This window comes from Pangasianodon hypophthalmus, chromosome 21 (genome assembly GCF_027358585.1).
Source record: "Pangasianodon hypophthalmus isolate fPanHyp1 chromosome 21, fPanHyp1.pri, whole genome shotgun sequence".
In the NCBI taxonomy this organism is placed as follows: Eukaryota; Metazoa; Chordata; class Actinopteri; order Siluriformes; family Pangasiidae; genus Pangasianodon; species Pangasianodon hypophthalmus.
Genome location: NC_069730.1, coordinates 6,255,377 through 6,275,151, shown reverse-complemented (window position 1 = coordinate 6,275,151; position 19,775 = coordinate 6,255,377). Strand labels below are relative to the sequence as shown.

The 19,775-nt window shown below is 38.0% G+C and overlaps 2 protein-coding genes across 3 annotated transcripts in view; one reads left to right on the top strand and one right to left on the bottom strand.

Moving 5' to 3' along the window:
- Positions 1-42: 42 nt before the first annotated feature.
- sbds (SBDS ribosome maturation factor) lies at positions 43-7,681 on the bottom strand. The gene is made up of 5 exons (XM_026941443.3): positions 7,474-7,681; positions 7,142-7,271; positions 3,959-4,159; positions 2,747-2,911; positions 43-1,111 (listed from the first exon to the last, which is right to left on the bottom strand). The coding sequence occupies exons 1-5, from the start codon at positions 7,599-7,601 to the stop codon at positions 983-985; spliced, it is 753 nt and encodes a 250-aa protein (XP_026797244.1). The 5' UTR covers positions 7,602-7,681; the 3' UTR covers positions 43-982.
- A 1,216-nt stretch (positions 7,682-8,897) lies between these two features.
- The window catches only part of porb (P450 (cytochrome) oxidoreductase b), a 29,983-nt gene continuing 19,105 nt past the window's right edge, over positions 8,898-19,775 (top strand). The window contains exons 1-3 of one of the 2 annotated variants that reach the window (XM_053227514.1): positions 8,977-9,057; positions 15,056-15,131; positions 15,894-16,073. In XM_053227514.1, the coding sequence (XP_053083489.1) occupies positions 15,898-16,073 (176 nt within the window). In that variant the 5' untranslated portion in view covers positions 8,977-9,057; positions 15,056-15,131; positions 15,894-15,897. Of the gene's footprint in view, positions 9,058-15,055; positions 15,132-15,893; positions 16,074-19,775 lie in introns of both variants that reach the window. The other variant, XM_034314806.2, reaches the window with a different exon arrangement.

The window sequence follows — 19,775 nt, the reverse complement described above, 5'->3', positions numbered from 1 at the left end:
GTTTACTAGTAAGTGAAGTGCATAGAAATGAGACATGAGAAATGATTTACATTCATTTTTATTTGCACTTTTTTTGTACACTGGTATCCTGATTTTGGATAAGCTTTGTTGTAAGTCAGATATATGGCACAAATCTGAGAAGGCAAACTAGACTAAGTGGACGCTGAAAGGGTTAGATGGGTGCAGGGAAAAATCTTAAAGGAGCGGGTTGTAATATTTAGAGCCCTCTGCTGGTTGTGATGAGAACTGCAAGCCGGAAGCTTTCCCGTTCTTCCCAACTGACCTCGTATCAATTGTTAAACCTTTGCATGTCTCCTTGCCTTTCGAAAAATAAAGGGCTAATTTCTGTGCCATAAAAATGTAAACAGAAGCCTGAAATGAAGAAACTTGCCAGATTCACCACATGACAAATTTTTGGGGGGGAATCTTGGACATGATATGAGTATTACAAACAATTTTAAATATTACAAACTGCACCTTTAAGTCAAGACAGTGGCATGGCATGAGGTGGAAGGGGCAGGGAAAACTTCTCTCTTCGGGATCTATGTATTTCTATGTTTTCCTATGATGCACATTGCATGTATACTTGTATTTATTTTAATAAATCAATTGGTTGCCTGTCTTGCAGTCATACAAATCACTTCAATTTTCACAGAAAACAAACCCCTTAGTTGTGATTTGAGTTAGATTAATAATTTGCTCACTATTATTTAGGAGTCATGGATAAATCGTTTGGGAAGATTTACTGAAACCTCAAACAGTAAATATGCCTAAACTATTATAATTACTGGTCCATTAAAAAAAAAAAAAAGGCTGTGTCACAAGCTAGAAACTTCAACAAATGCTGTTTAAGGCTTCATTAAATCCAGTTCCCTGTAATATACATCAACTTATACAGTCTTTGATACATAAAAGAGAGAAATAATTTAATGTGGAAGTAGTTAGTGTGGCAGGTGGCGTGTGGAGGCAGGTACAAGACGGGTTATTCGAGTTTCTCATCGCCTTCTTCCACATCTTTCAGGCTGAGCACCTCCACCGACCCTTTGCCTTTTGTCTCGCAGCGAATCAGCTCATCGATTTCCCGAAAGCAGCCCGGATCTATCAAGCAAACCTGTGGGGCACGAAAACGTATTATAGTTGCATACTTAAAAGAAAAACGCTATAAATCTACTCAGCAATTAAGTAAGAAGTAAAGTAAAGGCAAACATCCCCACTAAGTGAAGCAGAGGTGGAGATTATATATTTATTTATTTATTTATATTCCTCCCCTGAGAGTTATCAAACTTGGAAACCAAGCTTTTCTACAGAACACGTTTAGCTTACTTTTAACTGCATTTGCACTATATAAAGATAGATTACTTAAGATTATATTACTAGGGTCAGCTGTGGTCATTTCCAGACACTATGAATCACAAAAAAATTATTTCTACCTAATTAAAATTAATTGCTTAATAGCAATATAGAAAGTGACAATGCTGAAATTTCTCATCTCAGCTATAATCATCACTGAGTTTGGGCATCGTAGCCCTTTTTTTTTTTTTATTGTTACTGCAGAAAACCACGGCTAAGCAGACCGCTAATGAACATTACATTTGATATTCGTATTGTTGCTGAAATTTGGTTATTTTTTACCAGTGTGACCATCAGGACAGAGAGGAGACATTTTGTTAGGATTCTTGAGCACTAATTCTACTCTCTTCCCAGTTGTGTCTCTCTAAATTGATATCCATATCCATGTCATTAACTTTTCTTGTCATCACATTGCAGCACAAATGCATGGGGTAAATATAGTTCAAACCGTTATTTAGGCTCGTTATGATAGTTACATTTGGAACCACAATTACATCTAATGCCTAAGAGGATCTAATATTTTCCTATAAGTAAGGAATAAAGCATTTGGGATGTGCTGTTTTAGGAAAATAATCAAAGACAAGGCTGGTGGGAATGAGATGAAGAGATGAAACACAGCTATTGTTAACCATCACGAAGTTCACTATTCTGCTATAACAGCACACTACCAAAACACCGATGTGCCAAAACGAACAATTCTGTAATTATTAAAGAATGATACTTCATACTTTTTATCCATTTGTAGTTATATTTAATGTTGTGGAACTCCTTGAAACAAGTAAGTTCCTGTTATCACAGATGTTACAGTAGCTATAAACAGCTGTTCCCTTGCCAGCCTCTTTTTTTTTTCTCGAAGTTAATAAAATTTTTTTTAAAAAATGCAGCTTGCCATGTTAACGTGCAACCAATAAAGCGCAACGCCGTCTGTCCTGAAGACTTTCACATGTCGGAAAACTTAAAAGCACGCTTTACCCATGACTGTTTGACTGTTATTGTTGAAGAGCTGACACTGGAGACTCCTTCCAAAAATGCTAAATAAACATCTCCATCAACAATTACACAAGGTTTTTAATCCATTAACACGGCGAGTCTGCCACACAAGTCCCTGTGAACCTGCTGTGAACGAGCGCGTTAATATATCCCTGTGATGTGCCTTGCAGCTGGAACTAGTCCGAGTTATAGCTGTTATAGAAAAATAATCAGCATCTTCTGACCGATCAGATTTGAGAATTCAACAGCGTTAATATACTGTAATAATATATTGGACGTGACTTTTGTATACCATCTCTTCTCATATACTTCTTTGTAACAGAAAAAAAAAAAAACATTTGGAATAAAATAAAAGGCATTTACAAGTAAGTCTTTCAGGCAGAAAAACAACACAAAAACCTCTCACCATCTCCAGCTGATCATCGAAGTCTTCACTCTCCACCACCTTTAAGAGGGGTTTAAGCTTCTCTTTCAGCCTCTTCCCGTCTTTAGCTGGCAGGATGAAGCGGAGGCGCATGTGAGCTCTCTGAATCTGGATGGATTCCTTCAACTGTTTGATCACTTCAAGTGCCTGGATGGGGAGAGAGTAAACAGTGCTTAATAAACACAAAGCCTGTCATCGTTAGTACAGAAGGTTGTACACACACACACACACACACAGTGTGTATGTGTGTATATATATATATATATATATATATATATATATATATATATATATATATATATATATATATATATATATATATACACACACACACACACACACACATATTATGACATTAAGGAAGTGTATGAAATATATATATATATATATATATTTATATATATAATATATATATAGTGTGTGTGTGTGTATATGTATGTATGCACGCACACGTGTGTGTGTATATTGTTGATATTATATTGTCTGCGTTGCTGATCACTGATAGCAATGATCATAATAATACTGCACCCCAGAGAGAGGGAGATAGATAGATAGATAGATAGATAGATAGATAGATAGATAGATAGATAGATAGATAGATAGATGTACATAGTGTGTGTGTGTGGTGTGTGTGGGGGGGGATTCTACAGTTGGGGTAAATCATATTATGATATTAAGGAAGTGTATGAAATATATATATATGTGTATCACTTTATTAGCCTGGCATCTTGGATGGTTTACAGCTTTAGAAACTAAGGATCAGACATCAAACTACGCAGGCAAAATAGTTCTTGTTATGTACTAAAAAGTTTTTCCCCCCCATGAGAATTTTTCCATATTAAAAACAGCACAGTACTAATGTCCTTAATCTTTAACGTAGTTTTAATGTATCTATAGTGCTGCTTTTATTATGACCATCGCTATCAGTGTTCAGCAACATCGATGATATAGTTCTGCAGCTCAATAATTTTTACAATTTGTAATAATTATTAACAATTTGTTTGTTTTGTTAACAATTACTTAACATATGAAGACTGAATCGCACTGTTGTTGTACTAAACTAAATCTAAGGGCATGCTACATGGCATCGGGAATCATACTTCCCCGTGCTGTCTACGCATGTAATATTAAATCATAACAAAATAATAACACTTTTAAAAAGTTTGGGCTCAGATAGTCGAATATCCCACTCACCTGCTGTTTTGTGCTCTTAGTGGCTTTGACAGAGTAGTGAATGTCCTTCATGGCTCTTTCTATCAGGCTCACTGTATAAGGGCGCTTGGTTTCTGGATTTACGCATTTCTCAGCCACAATTGTAGCAATGTCCCGGAACATCTGCTCTAGCTGATTCTGTCGCTCCTTATCAGACACCTGAAGTTCTCCTTTGGCTAAAATCTGCAGCAGGAACAACCAAGAATCACAACCAAGCATTCTCACACATGCTGAATAAAACTGCGCAAATGCATAAAATCATGCAGATACAGGTCAAGAGTTTCCGTTCGTGTTCACATCAAACATCAGAGTAAGGGGGGAAAAATGTGATCTCAGTGTCTCTGACCGTGGCATGGGTGTTGGCGCCAATAAGGCTGGTTTGAGTATTTCAGAAACGGCTGATTTCCTGGGATTTTCACACACACCCAGACACACAACAGTCTCTGGAGTTCACACAGTAACTCAATAAGCACTCTTTACAACAATGTTGAGCAGAGGGTCCCTGGAGGACTAGTGGTTAGGCCTCTGCGCTTTCACCCGGCCAGGGAACCAACCTCAGCCACTGGGGTTTCAGACCAGTATTGGCCCAGATACTGCTCATGTAATGCTCCTACTACTGCTCCTACACACTATTGATCGTACTACTGCTCCTCATACTACTACTGCTCCTACACACTACTGCTCCTACTACTGCTCCTACTACTGCTCCTACTACTGCTCCTCCACCTGCTCCTCCACCTGCTCCTACACACTACTGCTGCTCCTACACACTACTGCTCCTCATACTACTACTGCTCCTACACCTGCTCCTACTACTGCTCATACTATTGCTCTTCATACTATTGCTCCTACACACTACTGCTCATATACTCCTCATACTACTGCTCCTCATACTACTACTGCTCCTACACACTACTGCTCCTCATACTATTGATCATACTACTGCTGCTCATACTACTGCTCCTAATAGTACTGCTCATACTACTACTGCTCCTCCACCTGCTCCTACACACTACTGCTCCTCATACTATTGATCATACTACTGCTGCTCATACTACTGCTCCTACTACTGCTCCTCCACCTGCTCCTACACACTACTGCTCCTCATACTATTGATCATACTACTGCTGCTCATACTACTGCTCCTAATAGTACTGCTCATACTACTACTGCTCCTACACCTGCTCCTACACACTACTGCTCCTCCACCTGCTCCTACACACTACTGCTCCTCATACTATTGATCATACTACTGCTGCTCATACTACTGCTCCTAATAGTACTGCTCATACTACTACTGCTCCTACACCTGCTCCTACACACTACTGCTCCTCATACTATTGATCATACTACTGCTGCTCATACTACTGCTCCTCCTACTACTGCTCCTACTATTGCTCCTCCACCTGCTCCTACACACTACTGCTCCTCATACTACTACTGCTCCTACACCTGCTCCTACACACTACTGCTCCTCATACTATTGATCATACTACTGCTGCTCATACTACTGCTCCTCCTACTACTGCTCCTCCACACTACTGCTCCTCATACTACTACTGCTCCTACACACTACTGCTCTTCATACTATTGCTCCTACACACTACTGCTCATATACTCCTCATACTACTGCTCCTCATACTACTACTGCTCCTACACACTACTGCTCCTCATACTATTGATCATACTACTGCTGCTCATACTACTGCTCCTAATAGTACTGCTCATACTACTACTGCTCCTCCACCTGCTCCTACACACTACTGCTCCTCATACTATTGATCATACTACTGCTGCTCATACTACTGCTCCTCATACTACTGCTCCTAATAGTACTGCTCATACTACTGCTCATGTAATGCTCCTCATACTATTGCTCATACTACTACTGCTCCTACACCTGCTCCTACACACTACTGCTCTTCATACTATTGCTCCTACACACTACTGCTCATATACTCCTCATACTACTGCTCCTCATACTACTACTGCTCCTACACACTACTGCTCCTCATACTATTGATCATACTACTGCTGCTCATACTACTGCTCCTAATAGTACTGCTCATACTACTACTGCTCCTACACCTGCTCCTACACACTACTGCTCCTCATACTATTGATCATACTACTGCTGCTCATACTACTGCTCCTAATAGTACTGCTCATACTACTACTGCTCCTACACCTGCTCCTACACACTACTGCTCCTCATACTATTGATCATACTACTGCTGCTCATACTACTGCTCCTAATAGTACTGCTCATACTACTACTGCTCCTCCACCTGCTCCTACACACTACTGCTCCTCATACTATTGATCATACTACTGCTGCTCATACTACTGCTCCTCATACTACTGCTCCTAATAGTACTGCTCATACTACTGCTCATGTAATGCTCCTCATACTATTGCTCATACTACTACTGCTCCTACACCTGCTCCTACACACTACTGCTCTTCATACTATTGCTCCTACACACTACTGCTCATATACTCCTCATACTACTGCTCCTCATACTACTACTGCTCCTACACACTACTGCTCCTCATACTATTGATCATACTACTGCTGCTCATACTACTGCTCCTAATAGTACTGCTCATACTACTACTGCTCCTACACCTGCTCCTACACACTACTGCTCCTCATACTATTGATCATACTACTGCTGCTCATACTACTGCTCCTCATACTACTGCTCCTAATAGTACTGCTCATGTAATGCTCCTCATACTATTGCTCATACTACTACTGCTCCTCATACTACTGCTGCTCATACTACTGCTCCTAATAGTACTGCTCATGTAATGCTCCTCATACTATTGCTCATACTACTACTGCTCCTGCTAATGCTCCTAATACTACTCCTAATACTACTGCTCATACTACTGCTCCTAATACTACTGCTCCTCCTACAACTCAATACAGCAGTGATAAATACACACTTACAATAGACAATGAGAAGGCAAATAAAACTGATTTGTTCCAAAATAGTGGATAAATATTTGTGACTATAAATACACTATACACTATACTGGGGGAAAAATAATCTTGATCATCTTTAGCCATAGTGAAGCCTTACTATACACTTCCAAATCTGTTCTCCATACTTCTACAAAGAAAACGAATATTATATTTTTGTCTCAAAACACATTTACCTGTTTGCATATTTCTGTTAAGTCATCTGTTCCAAACGCTTTTGACAGATCGTCCTTTTTCGCCACTTGGCCCTTTGACACGTTTATAAACACTGTGTGTGTCTGGAGAACTTCATCCAGATCTTTCTCTCTAACGTGAAGCAAAACAGATCGGAACAACACAGACCATAAATGAATTAATTCTCACATGGATCTCTGCTTTCTACATCAGTGCACAAGGAGCTGACAGATCAAACACTGCAACGTCGCTGTGTAATAACAACTTGTTGTGGATGGAGCTAGCTAGCTAACTCCCGATCGTTAGCTACAACTAGCAAGAAGGCTGTACTTACGCTCCCGATCTCCAACTCATCACTTTATTTTTGTAACACGCTATTTCAAATCGTTTCCCTCCCTTTTTCATCCTCACGACCGCCACGTTTGTCAGGCGAATCTGATTTGTGGGTGTAAATATCGACATTTTTGTTTGCTCGTAGAAATGTGACAGGCGTTTCTTTCTTCTTCTTCTTATGAGCGTTAAGTCGGTGAGTCTGCGCCGCCTAAACCCCACACTGCCCCCTAGTGGACTGGAAGTATCAGTCAATAACACTGCCCTCTCATCATATGTGCTTCACTTTGATTTAAAATATATATATATATATATATATAAATGATGAGCAAATACATTGTAAAAATATTAAGAGTGAAAAATTATACGTTCAACACCATTAAAGTTAATATTTACTTGTTTTATTAACTCGTTATCAAACTCATTGAATGACGTAATGAATTATTAATAAATAACTCATTACGTCATTCAATACTTTTTTTAATTTATTTATTTTTTTCATTTAATGGTGTCATTTGATTTCATTACTATGAATCATATCCAGGAACATGAGATTAACATATTTATTTCATCATATTTCATCATCATATTTTATTACATCATATGTCATGCACAATAATTCCGGAAGTCTGTTTCTAACTACTAAAAAAATAACTTTAATCTGAGAAATCTAACACAAAAACAAAGCTTTTGGAAAACTATAAGTCTACTGTTTGCTGTATAGTATATGTTATGTATATGTATTATGTATAAGTATTTGTTTTTATGTAGTTTTTATTCATTTCTGAGGACTTGGAGTGGGTTTGTTTGTATTTTTTTGAGTTACCAGAATTATGTCGACTAATATTGCACTTTTTGTGTTTCTAATGAGGTTTTGTCTTTTAATTATAACATTAATAATATTAATCATTTAGAAACTTGTTTTAAAAAATTGTTGAAAAAAAAGTAATCACAAGCTAAGGGCACTGATTTGTTACTAAATGAAGAATAAGTAATAGATAATCAGATTATAACCAAAAAAGGTAATGTTTCTAAAGGAAGACAGCTCATTTGGTATAATGAAAGGTGAGTGAGACTCAGAGACGTGAAGACACGTTGTACCGGTGAAATGATTGCTTAACCATGACCTCTGGCTCCCTGCACTTTGCCCAAACCAATCCGATGGAGCCGCAAGACAGTACGAAACGCAGTGGATTAGTCCACTGTCTCAAAAGGGGAGTGCGGTTTGTCACAAAAGTTAATTCAGAATAAACTAAATGGTACAATGGATAAATAATAACGTGACCTATGTTTTAAATACTTAGTTTAGATTCTTAAAATTCGATATATTTCCAAAGCGAATTAAAATTATACATTATTGTGGGGAAGGTACGACCTTGCACCCCTCCTGGAGATTGGATTGTTCCGGCGTTGCGTGTGGAGGCCGTGACGTCAGGCTTCCGTATCGCCGTGTAACATGCCTGAAAGAGTGCAATAAGTGAGCAGATAAGTTATCTAACCTTTCACAGATTTTTATTCTCTCTCTGGGTGCAAACGATACATTTGGCATACAGCTTGGTTAAAGGCACGGTACATACTGTATATTGAGGTATGTCTACGTTGTTTTTAACTGTTGTTTCGTTCAAGTTGTTTTTCTGTGTTATTTTACAGTGTTTGTTAGGCTGAATCCCAAATACCTCTAAATCATCAACATGGCCCCTGTGCAATACGATAGGAAATAGTGTCTTATACACACTATGTAGTGCACTACGAATTCAGAAAGCAGCCTTTTGGGAATACAGCCTTACTAGCCGGGCTCGCGAGCTGTGGACAAGTCGAGTAGTTCGGGCAGTTTGGTGAATTTAGCAAGTTAGCATCCAGTGCAGTGGCACTAGCTTAGAGAGAGGACAGCTGTGTCTACATGTAGAAACAAAAACTATATATACAGCGAAAATGGTTTATTAACTAACTCGTTAAGTTGTTTTACTTAGTCTGAAATATTTGGGAATGAGCTAACTAGCCGACTAGCTAAACAGACTAGCGTTTACTGTGAATATTAGTTTATTACAACAGACAGAGTAGGATTTTTCATAATATGTGTAGTTTAGAGCTACAACTCACACAACAGATTATATATATGTATATATGTTTATGTGTATATATGTTTATGTGTATTTTTATATATATATATATATATATATATATATATATATATATTTTTTTTCATTCTGTGACCCATCATAGCAAAATAGTAAATGAATGAGCTATTATTTATTATTAAATAAAGGAAATCAAGCAAAGTGTTTATAATTAATAGTTAATTAATATTAATTTAAATATAATTAATTATAATACTTTTTTTTTTGTAATATTTGCCTATCTGCACTGATCTGATACTCTTCCTCCTCCTCCTCCTCCTACTACTACTACTAATAATAATAACCATAGTTTTTTTTTTCATAATTTTTAATTATTATTGAATTACTTTAAATGTTTAATTATTATATTTATGCATATAACACTTTTCATTTTGTCCAAAAGAAAAAAATAGTTAGATTGATTGTAAAACAAAACATAATTGTAAACAGTACTTAACATATTGTTTAACATAATATCTGCGTTTTTATCATGTCGCTGAATAAAGCAGGCTTTACACTGGATTTACGCTTTACAGCCAGATTTTGGTGTCACGTATGAAAATCATACAGTGTAAAGAGTGATTTGGTCAGGAGTTGAGGTCTGGCTGAAAAGCTGAAACCTGTAAATACAGTGTAAAGCCTGCTTTATTCATTGACATGATCAAAACGAGGCTATTATGTTAAACAATATGTTAAGTACTGTTTACAATTGTGGATTGTTTTACTCTATGTCTAAATGCAACCAATGACAGCAGATGAAAGTGACAACATGAACGATTAATATTAATTCTCTTGTTCTAATATGTTATTGTTTCTATAGTAACTCATACATTGGGACTTGTATGGCTGATGCTCCACATAATCAAGACTCAAAAATAAAAAAATGTGTTTTTCAACAAAGTAAAACATGTAATTGTTGACGTGGTGACATTTTTGTTACGAGACATTTATTTAGCATTTCTGGAAGGAGTCTCAGGTGTCAGTGCTTTCTAACAGTCATGGGGCTTTGCTTTCTGGTCCATTGGTAAAATGACAAGCTGCATTTTTAGAGAAAGAGAAGGAGAGACTGGTGAGGGAATGAATGTTTATTGACTGTTTAAGTGATAACAGGAACGAACTTGTCGCTTGGATGTTCCTCATCTTTAAATCTAACTATAAATATGCGATTTATCATTCAGTAATAAATTACACATGGTAATCATAATTGGCATTGCTGTGGTGTAAGTGGAATAACACACTCCAGACAGTGCGGTTATACGTGCCACATCACACCCCCGGCATGCATTTAAAAAAAAAACAACAAAAAAAAAAACACAGATTTTATTTTACTTGTATAGCGATTCTAAGAAAGGGCATTGTCACAAAGCAGCAGAGAAATCGGATATAAATTTTTATATTTTAAATTTATCCATAATGAGGAAGCCAGAGGTGACTGTGGCAAGGAAAAACTCTCTGAGAGGATATGAGGAAACTCTGAGAGGAACCAGACTCAAAATGGAGCCCATACTCAACTGGCCAACCCCAGATAGTGCGAAATAAATCGCTACTCTTCTGTAACTGTATACTATAGAGTCAGGCTGTGCTAAATATGTTGAAAGGGACTTAAATGTGAACATCAGAATCATTTCTGATTTCATTAGTGTTTAAACCTTATGTTTACCAAAACACTCCGGGCCCATGAAACCTCCAGCTCTGTGCCTGTTATCTAAGTGTAAAGCTATTGACAAATGGCTTGACTAAATAAATAGGTTTTCAACCTTGACTTAATGACTTAAAGTCTCAGACACTAATTGGAAATCTGTTACATAACTGGGGGGCATTGTAAGCAAAAGCTCTGCCCCTGTTAAAGACTTCATTATTCTAGGTACAAACAAAGAGCCTGCACATTTAGATAAATGCAGGTGTGACAGATTATAAAAGACCAAAAGTTTGCTCAGGTACTGCTGCGTGAGACCCTTCAAGGCATTATACTTTATGTAGGTCATGAGTACTATTTTATAATCAATGCAAAATTCTACTGGGAGCCATATAGTGTCTCATATAGTGACGTTATATTTCTTATCTTAGCAATGTTTCTGTGATGAAAGATGGTCATAGCAGTAGTGCTTCGGTCTTGTCGGACTGAAGTTGTAAGCAGTTACTCAGCATCCAGTGTTTAATGTCCTTATTATTTTCGTATAACCACGTGGCCTGGAGTGGTTAGGAACATCTCGTACAAATGTGTGCCAAGTAAGAATCCTAAGACTGATGAAATCACACATCATAAAACAGGCTTAGCGCCAGGATTTACGATAATGTTGACAATATTCATTAAACATTTTATGGTTATGAATTTGTCTGTATAATTCATATGAACAGTCCACAGATTGTCTTGATGTCAGCGTGTACATCTGCACCTGGTTAATTAACATGTCTCCATGCTAAATTTTGCTTTAATCAACATGGAACATCACGTGGTGTTTTTCAGGGACTTACAGTGTACCTTATGGACTAGTTGCTAAAGGATCACACAGCCGTTAGCAAGGAGGTCACGAGAGACTGGTCACAGTCCTAATTTATACACTGGCATTTTTTATAGCTGAGACAGCAATAAAACATGCAAACTAAAGGACAGAGCTGAACACTGCTGCCAGTTTTTCTGACACTGACAGAAGTTCATCAGTACAGAGAGGATGAAAAGTCCTTTAAAATAATAATAATAATAATAATAATAATAATAATAATAATTCCATTAAATGTCTTTCAACCACAGTGCTGTCAATTTCTCTAATCTGATTGGTCAGATAGTGTTAATTAATTCTCTATAGCAGCAACTCTGGCAGTAGTTATGGCTGTAAATCAAATTACAGGTTTATATAAATGCGCTCGTTGTGAGTTTTGTTATCATTTCTTTAGTAACAGCTAATTCTCAGGACTGTTTATGGTGAATGTTCCACATAATCGACAGCTAATAATAAACAGACTAAAAAAATGTGTTGTTTAACAAAGAAAAATATTTAATCGTTGATATGGTGACATTTGCAGTAAGGAGATGTTTAGGTTAACATTTCTGGAAGGAATCTCAGGTGTCAGCATTTCGTAACAGAAAGTTTTCCACTGTCATGCTTTCAGTAACATGACAAAGCTGTGAGAAAAGAGAGAGAGAGAGAGAGAGAGAGAGAGAAGAGAGAAAAGAGGCTGGTGTGTGAATGGCTGGTTATAGCTATTATAATGTAAGAGATAACCGGAATTTCATACAACGTTAAATGTTACTATAAATGGTTACAAAGCACAACTTGCCATTTATTAATTGTAATAATAGGCAAATTGCTGTGGTGTAAGACGAGGAAAGCACTTTGGGACATGTGATTATTGGAAAATGATCAACTAAGGGATGGTAATAGTAACCCGACTTCGTGTCAGACAGCATTATACCTCGCCACCGTTGATTATTTTCGTATAACAGCACTCCCTGGCGTGTTTTATTCCATACTTGAAACTGTCAGTTTAACCAGTAAGCTGAAAAATTAGCTTAGTTAAATGCGGTTGAAAAAAAATTCTTGTTGCAGCATGTTACTTAAAAAAAAACTGCTACAAGATTTTCCAAGTGCAGCCAAAGAACAAACAAAAACCACTAAGAGTCTAGAGACTAAGAATGATCCTCTCAGTCATAAAGTGATAAAACGACCACTGATACAGAGATAGAGGACAGTTAACACAACAATTAACACCTGATACACTTGTACCAGTGCCACAGAGTGGTGTGTACGTGTCTATATGATAACCGGTTTGAGAGCTGTGAGTGTATCACGCGTGACTAAGCTGTAAGTCAGTACCATGTGTCTCAGTGTTTCTAGATGAGCCTCTGTATTGCATATAATGAAAAAGGAAGTGTAATTTTTTTTTCTTAACTCATAATACTTCTTTCTTTTTTTTTTTCTTATTCCTTGTGTATGTTGTTCATGTTCTGTCTTGCTGAACCTGAGGAAACCAGTATTTTATAGCATAGTGGGTTTGCCATTATAAAGTTTAAATTTCTCACAGCAGAGCTCTCGTTCTGTAATTGTTCAATTTAAAAGAGGCTTTTAATGCAAAAGAAATTTAAAAGCTGAGTGTCATCTAGAAGAACCAGTGTAGTTAAACATTTCTAATGCAGGCAACACTAGTAATGTAATATCTCTATTAAATATTACAGCAGTGTATTTGCACCTTTTTAAAATTTATTTATTTATTTATTTATTTATTTTTAAAACAAAGATGCAAATATAGGTACGATCAAATCGAGATCACGTGCAGTAATATTAGGAAATGACCATTTTTGTGTTTGTGCTGCTTACAAATTCAGCTCAAGTAAAGCCAGGCTAATTATTCTTTATCCTGAAATTCTTTAACTCATGGGCTCAGCTGCTGAGAGGCTGCAGCAGGAGAGTTAATGTAAGTAACAGCTTCATCGATTTGTTAAACATGTCATCATAGAGCGTGTTCATGGTCGCATGGTCGCATGGTCGCAAAGTTCATCAGAACATAAAGGTTATGGTACAGTGACATTTCTGAGGAAGGGCCTCTGTTTCTAATTTCATACGTAGGGACCTGCTTGAAAATATGTCTCAGGGTAAAAAAAAAAAAAAAAAAAAATGAGTACACCATGTAGCTGGGCAACATAATACAGTTTATACCACAGCATGGCTGAATTCTCAAATCTGATTGGTCAGAAGGTTACAAAGTAAAATGTAACGATTAACCGTATCGTTGACGTGACGTTTTTTAGGAGACCTTTAACGTTTATGGAAGGAGTCAGTTGTTAGTGCTCGGTAACAGTCACGTTCCTTTTGTGAAGGTTATTAGCATGGTGTTCAGGACAGAGGAGTTTATGCTTTATGGTTACTCTGTAAAATGACAGGCTGCGTTTTGAGAGAGAGAGACAGAGAGACAGAGAGAGAGAGATATGCTGGTGAGTGAATGACTGTTTATTGCTGTTATAGTGTAGGTGAGATCATGCTCTAACTTGTCTAACTGTTCCACAAGCACTAAATCTGAATGTAAACCGTTAAAATGCGTGGCGTTGTTCGTTAATCAATGCAACATTGTAGTCTTTGGCAAATCACTGTGGTATAAGCGGAATAACACACTCTTAATGCACTTTGAGGGGGCAAATAATAAATAATAATACATTTTATTTGTCGCCGTCTTTCGTAACACTCAAGTACACCTCACAGTACCATGAGAAAACAACATACAATAAGAGCAGCATAGTCAAAATAGATACACAAAAATTAAAATAGATACAGCACTAATACAGATGAGTTAATTATAATGAATACGCTAATTTAAACATATGTGTATGGGTCGCAGCACTCTGCTGCACTCTGTTTGAGTGGGTTTCCTCCCACTGGCCAAAAACATGCAGGTAGGTGGATTGGATATGCTTATTTGCTCCTAGCTGTGTGTGTGTGTGTGTGTGTGTGTGTGTGTGTGTGTGCGCGCGCACGGTGCCCTGCCAAGGACTGGCGTTCCTGCCTCATGCCCAGCATTCCTGGGAGAGCCTCCAGATCCACCTCAACTTAGGGTAAATGAATGAATTCTGCAAAATAAGTTAGTTCCTGTTATTACTTATGGTATAGCAGCTGTAAACAGTTATTCTCTTACCAGACTCTCTTTTTCTCTCTATTGAATTATAGAAATATTGTCATATTACCGAGAAACCACAAAGTTCTCTGTTCAGAAGACTTTTCCGTGTCAGAAAACATGCAGTTACAGCTTTGTCTCTGACTGTTACAAAGCACTGACACTGGAGACTCCTTCCATAAGTGTTAAATAAATGTCTCAGAGACAGCAGACAGGAGACACTAATATCCTGCAGAAAGATGCTGCTTTGCCGACTCTGACGGCTGTGGCATCACCAGAATTCGGTCCAGAAGGGTGAAACTGTTGACAGTTGCAGCTGTTGATGTGAGAGCTGCATACTGTAACTTTACCTTTGTTCTAGTTTGAACGTATTGTGTTTGTTAATTGCTTGTTTCAGTGTACTTGTATTACTAAATGACTTGTTTTTATTTTTATATAGCTGTTTCTGTTGTTTGCTGGGTGTGTCAAATGAACAGCCAGAGCAGTAAAACTCTGTTTATCTAATACTGTTGATGTCCATTTCATTTTTGTCCATATAGGCTAGAAGTCGGCTGATGTTGTTGGACATTTCAGCTTCTTAGAATCTGTGTCAGGCTTAGCGTTTTGCCCTAGTGGCATCACCCACCCCATAATAAGGATAACTATATTAATCTTTATTTCGATATTTCTTTTCCAATCACAGCAAAATCTTGTATTCTTTCAGAGACATGGCGGAGCAGCAGGCAGAGGAGTCAACACAGCCCGAACTAATGAACGAGGAAGAGCCTTTCCTCAGCAACCTAGACATCTTCCTGTTCTCCCTCATCGTGGGCCTGATCATATACTGGTTCATGTTCCGCAAGAAGCCTGAAACCATCCCAGACTTTCGCCCACTCGAACCCGTGTGAGTACTGACAGTATACTTTAACTCTCTCCTCTAGAGCTATAGGTAGTAATATTTTGAGCAATTATGCACAGCTCATGCATGACACACATTCTTGCCCGTACTAGCCAGGCCATACTATGGGAACCGGTAACGCCTACTACAGACCAGCGTAGCGCGAGTCTGAGCATGTGAACATGAACACTGATCTTGTGTCGTAATTTTTTTAATGTAACATCCAGTTAATGGAACAGGTAACATTATTCACATTTGCTGGAGGAAAAAGTTAGAAAAAAATGATGCTGAAAAAAAAAAAAGCCTAACTTTTCTAGACTACAGCACTACTGATTATTGCATTACCTGTATACACCTTATTACACACTGGCATACAATCTATCAGCGCTAATAGGGCTATATTTGTTCCTTAAGCTTTTACTATTGGATACTGTACTTTCCAGGACTTTACAGTAATGTTATAGGTGTTTTAAAACATTAGCCTGAAAATCAAACAAAGACTAGGAGGAGGAAAAAGACATCTTCTAGTAACAAATGACCCATGGCCAATACAACCAATCCAATACATGTGAAAACAAGCTTGACTGCATTATTGAGTCGGTTTAAGCCACTGCTGAGTTGTGTGTTTTAGATTCAGTGTGAGGTGTGGCATATTAGTTATTAAGGAAATAGGTAAGCCGTTTGACACGCATCTTCCCTGACTTCCTGTTGGAACAGGAAATGCGTTAGGATACAGAAAGAAATCACAGCTGTCGGGCCATTTCATACGCACTTTAAAGTGGGCCATTTAGCTACCTTTAGCTAAGATTGTGAGTACTACTGTCTGTTATGTTTATTTATTTGAGGAAGCTGAAAGCATGATCACGAATAAAATACAAATAAAATCAGTCATAGCTAATGCAAAAGTTATAACGTACATGTACACCACTTCAATTCAGTCCTATCACTTATCCCTTAAATATCTAATAATAAATTATAATCTCTAAAATGTGAACTGCACATTTTCTTTAAAAAATTGCTTTTACATTTGTTCAAATTTTAATGGAGCAGCATTTTGTTTTTCTGTCCCTATTTTTTCCTTAAAATTCAATAATTGTTTGGAATACAATGTTCCGAACAATGTTCTATTGAATGCATTTAAATGGTAATTAAATAGAACAGACCTACAAAAATAAGCGATTTATTACCTATAAAGTAGCCTGTAGATGATTAGGGAATCATTTTAACCAGACTATTGGTTTGTACTGCCTCAGTGCCAAAGGGCTTGAGCTATGTTAAGTCAGTGCTAAGCCAGATTTAGTACCCTGCCCTTATCTTCGGCACAAACATTACACTGCATTTTTTTCCCCCACTGTTAGAAAGTTCAGCACTCCCTGTATACTCTTGGCATGTGTGCTTTACAAATAGTCCTTGTCACTTACTTTGAATTAATTTTTTTGCTTTAAAAAAAAAAAAAAACAATTGTGTCGTGTCCTTAAAGTTTCTGCTAAACTGTGCAGGCTTGTTCATTGTTGTGTTTCTTGGAGAAACATGATCACTTCAGCATAATATGTCATTAGATGACAAAAGAGATGGCATACAATTTCTTTTGATTGCAGATTAGTTGTGGGAAATAAAAGCCAGAGAGAAATGCAATCCAACTGTCATACCAAAGTATGTGTTTTTTTTTTTGCTTTTTTTCCCCTGCAAAAGAAAAGACCTGCATGCTTCTGTCTCAGTGCATACTGATCTGCCTAGTATGGTATTGGGTTACCACTGAATCACAAATCGTGTGTGTGTCCTGCTGCCTGAATTTGTAACCAAGTGAATATCCTTTGGCCTAATGATGTAAAGCGGTTAGCTAATTCACTCTTGACTAACCTGCACATTCATATTTTGGTAGCAAGTACCTTGCACTGCTCATAGTACATTGGAGCTTCCTTAAGATCCTGAATAGTGCCTCTAACCATGCTGTCGTTACATTTGGTTTCCTGCCCCAACATACCTGACCACCTTATTAAAACGTTAACAAGCCCGAGTGTTTTTATTAGTGTGCAAGAGCAGGGAGAAACCTGCTCAGGGAAGCAAGGAGAACGGGTATGTAGTAAGTACTTGACTACATTCAAATAATTATTTTGGATTGTAATTATCAGAAGTATGATTATTCAAAAAAGTAATATGACTATTTATTTAGCTTCATGCACACTAGCAAGGGCAGGTCAGGGCAAGCATTGGCTTGGAATTTTGTCAGTGTGTGCACAGGTCAGGTGAGCAGAAAAAAATGAAAAGCGTGTAATTCACGTAAAATCGGTCGGTGCCAACAAGCATGCACGAACCAGCAATGCAGATCAAATTGCTTTCTGCCTGGTGCTGAAAAGTTTTTGTGATTGTAGCCTTAAGGAAAAATAATTATTTACAATTAATTACAAATTGGTTATACGCTATATGGTCAAAAGTATGTGGACACCAAACCATCACAATCATATGTGCTTTTTGAACATCATATTCCAGAGTTTGTCCCCTCTTTGCTGTTATAATAACCTCCACTCTTCTGGGAAGGCTTTCCAGTAGATTTTGGAGCGTGGCTGTGGGAATCTGTGATCATTCAGCCACAGGAGCATTAGTGAGATCAGATACTGATGTTGAGCGAGGAGGCCTACCGTGCAGTCGGCATTCCAGTTCATCCCGAAGGTGTTCAGTGGGGTTGAGGTCAGGGCTCTGTGATGGCGACTCAAGTTCTTCCACTCCAACCTTGGCAAACCATGTCTTCATGGAGTTCCCTTTATGTATTCATTTGCCGGACACTTTTGTCTAAAGCAAAACAAAACCACAGCTGCAAATACATGGCTATACATGGCTCCTTATCAGGTAAGATGTGTTGGCAAGAATCACTAGTTACATACATAACTGTGATTCTAGGAATGCTGGATAACCTCCAAAGTGTTGAGAATCACCTGGATGTCTTCCTGTACGACCATATGATGTAGTATTTGTTATAAATTACTTTGCCATATGGCCGTCATTTCCTGAAATCTTCCCGTTCCTGCTTTAACTGTTTCAATATAACTAGGAACAACTGCCAATTGTCCAGTGTTTCTAGAATCGTAGTTACACTCTGGGGCTCTGCATGCCTCCTGTGCCTCTATGGCACTACACTGCCCTCAAGCCAGCGAGGCAGTCGTCTCTCTGGTGGAGCACCACTCTCAGACAGCTATGAGACCACACATCGCAACCTACCCAAGCTCAGCTGGTCAGCACAATAATGCTGCCACACATTGGGGTGACTGGATGGCTGGTTTTCTGAAGGAATCTAGCATCACGCCTGCTTTGGTGTTAGGGAGCATCAGAGGCAACCAGGCCACCCATAATGCTAAAGAGAGGCTGAAGGACTTTGAATTGGAATGCCTGTCCTTGAAAGGAAAACCTCAACAAGCATCTGTGCTCAGAAGCAAAGGAAAACAAGAAAATATGCATTGCTCAGTTCCTTTAAAATACAGAGCAGGGGAGCTTTTTGGAACCAGGCCAGCCCTGAGTAGCTGTATTAAGTATCTATATTGAGTAATCTGCCATATTAGCTAAGGCCTACACCTCCATTAATGTGGTCAACATGGTCTTTACATTGTGTCACAGTGCCAGAGTTGAACATCGCGGTGGTCCCACGTCGGCTGCAGAGACCAAATGGTCCATTAACGTTTGACATTTACTCAGACTCAAATTTGACCCAGTTTG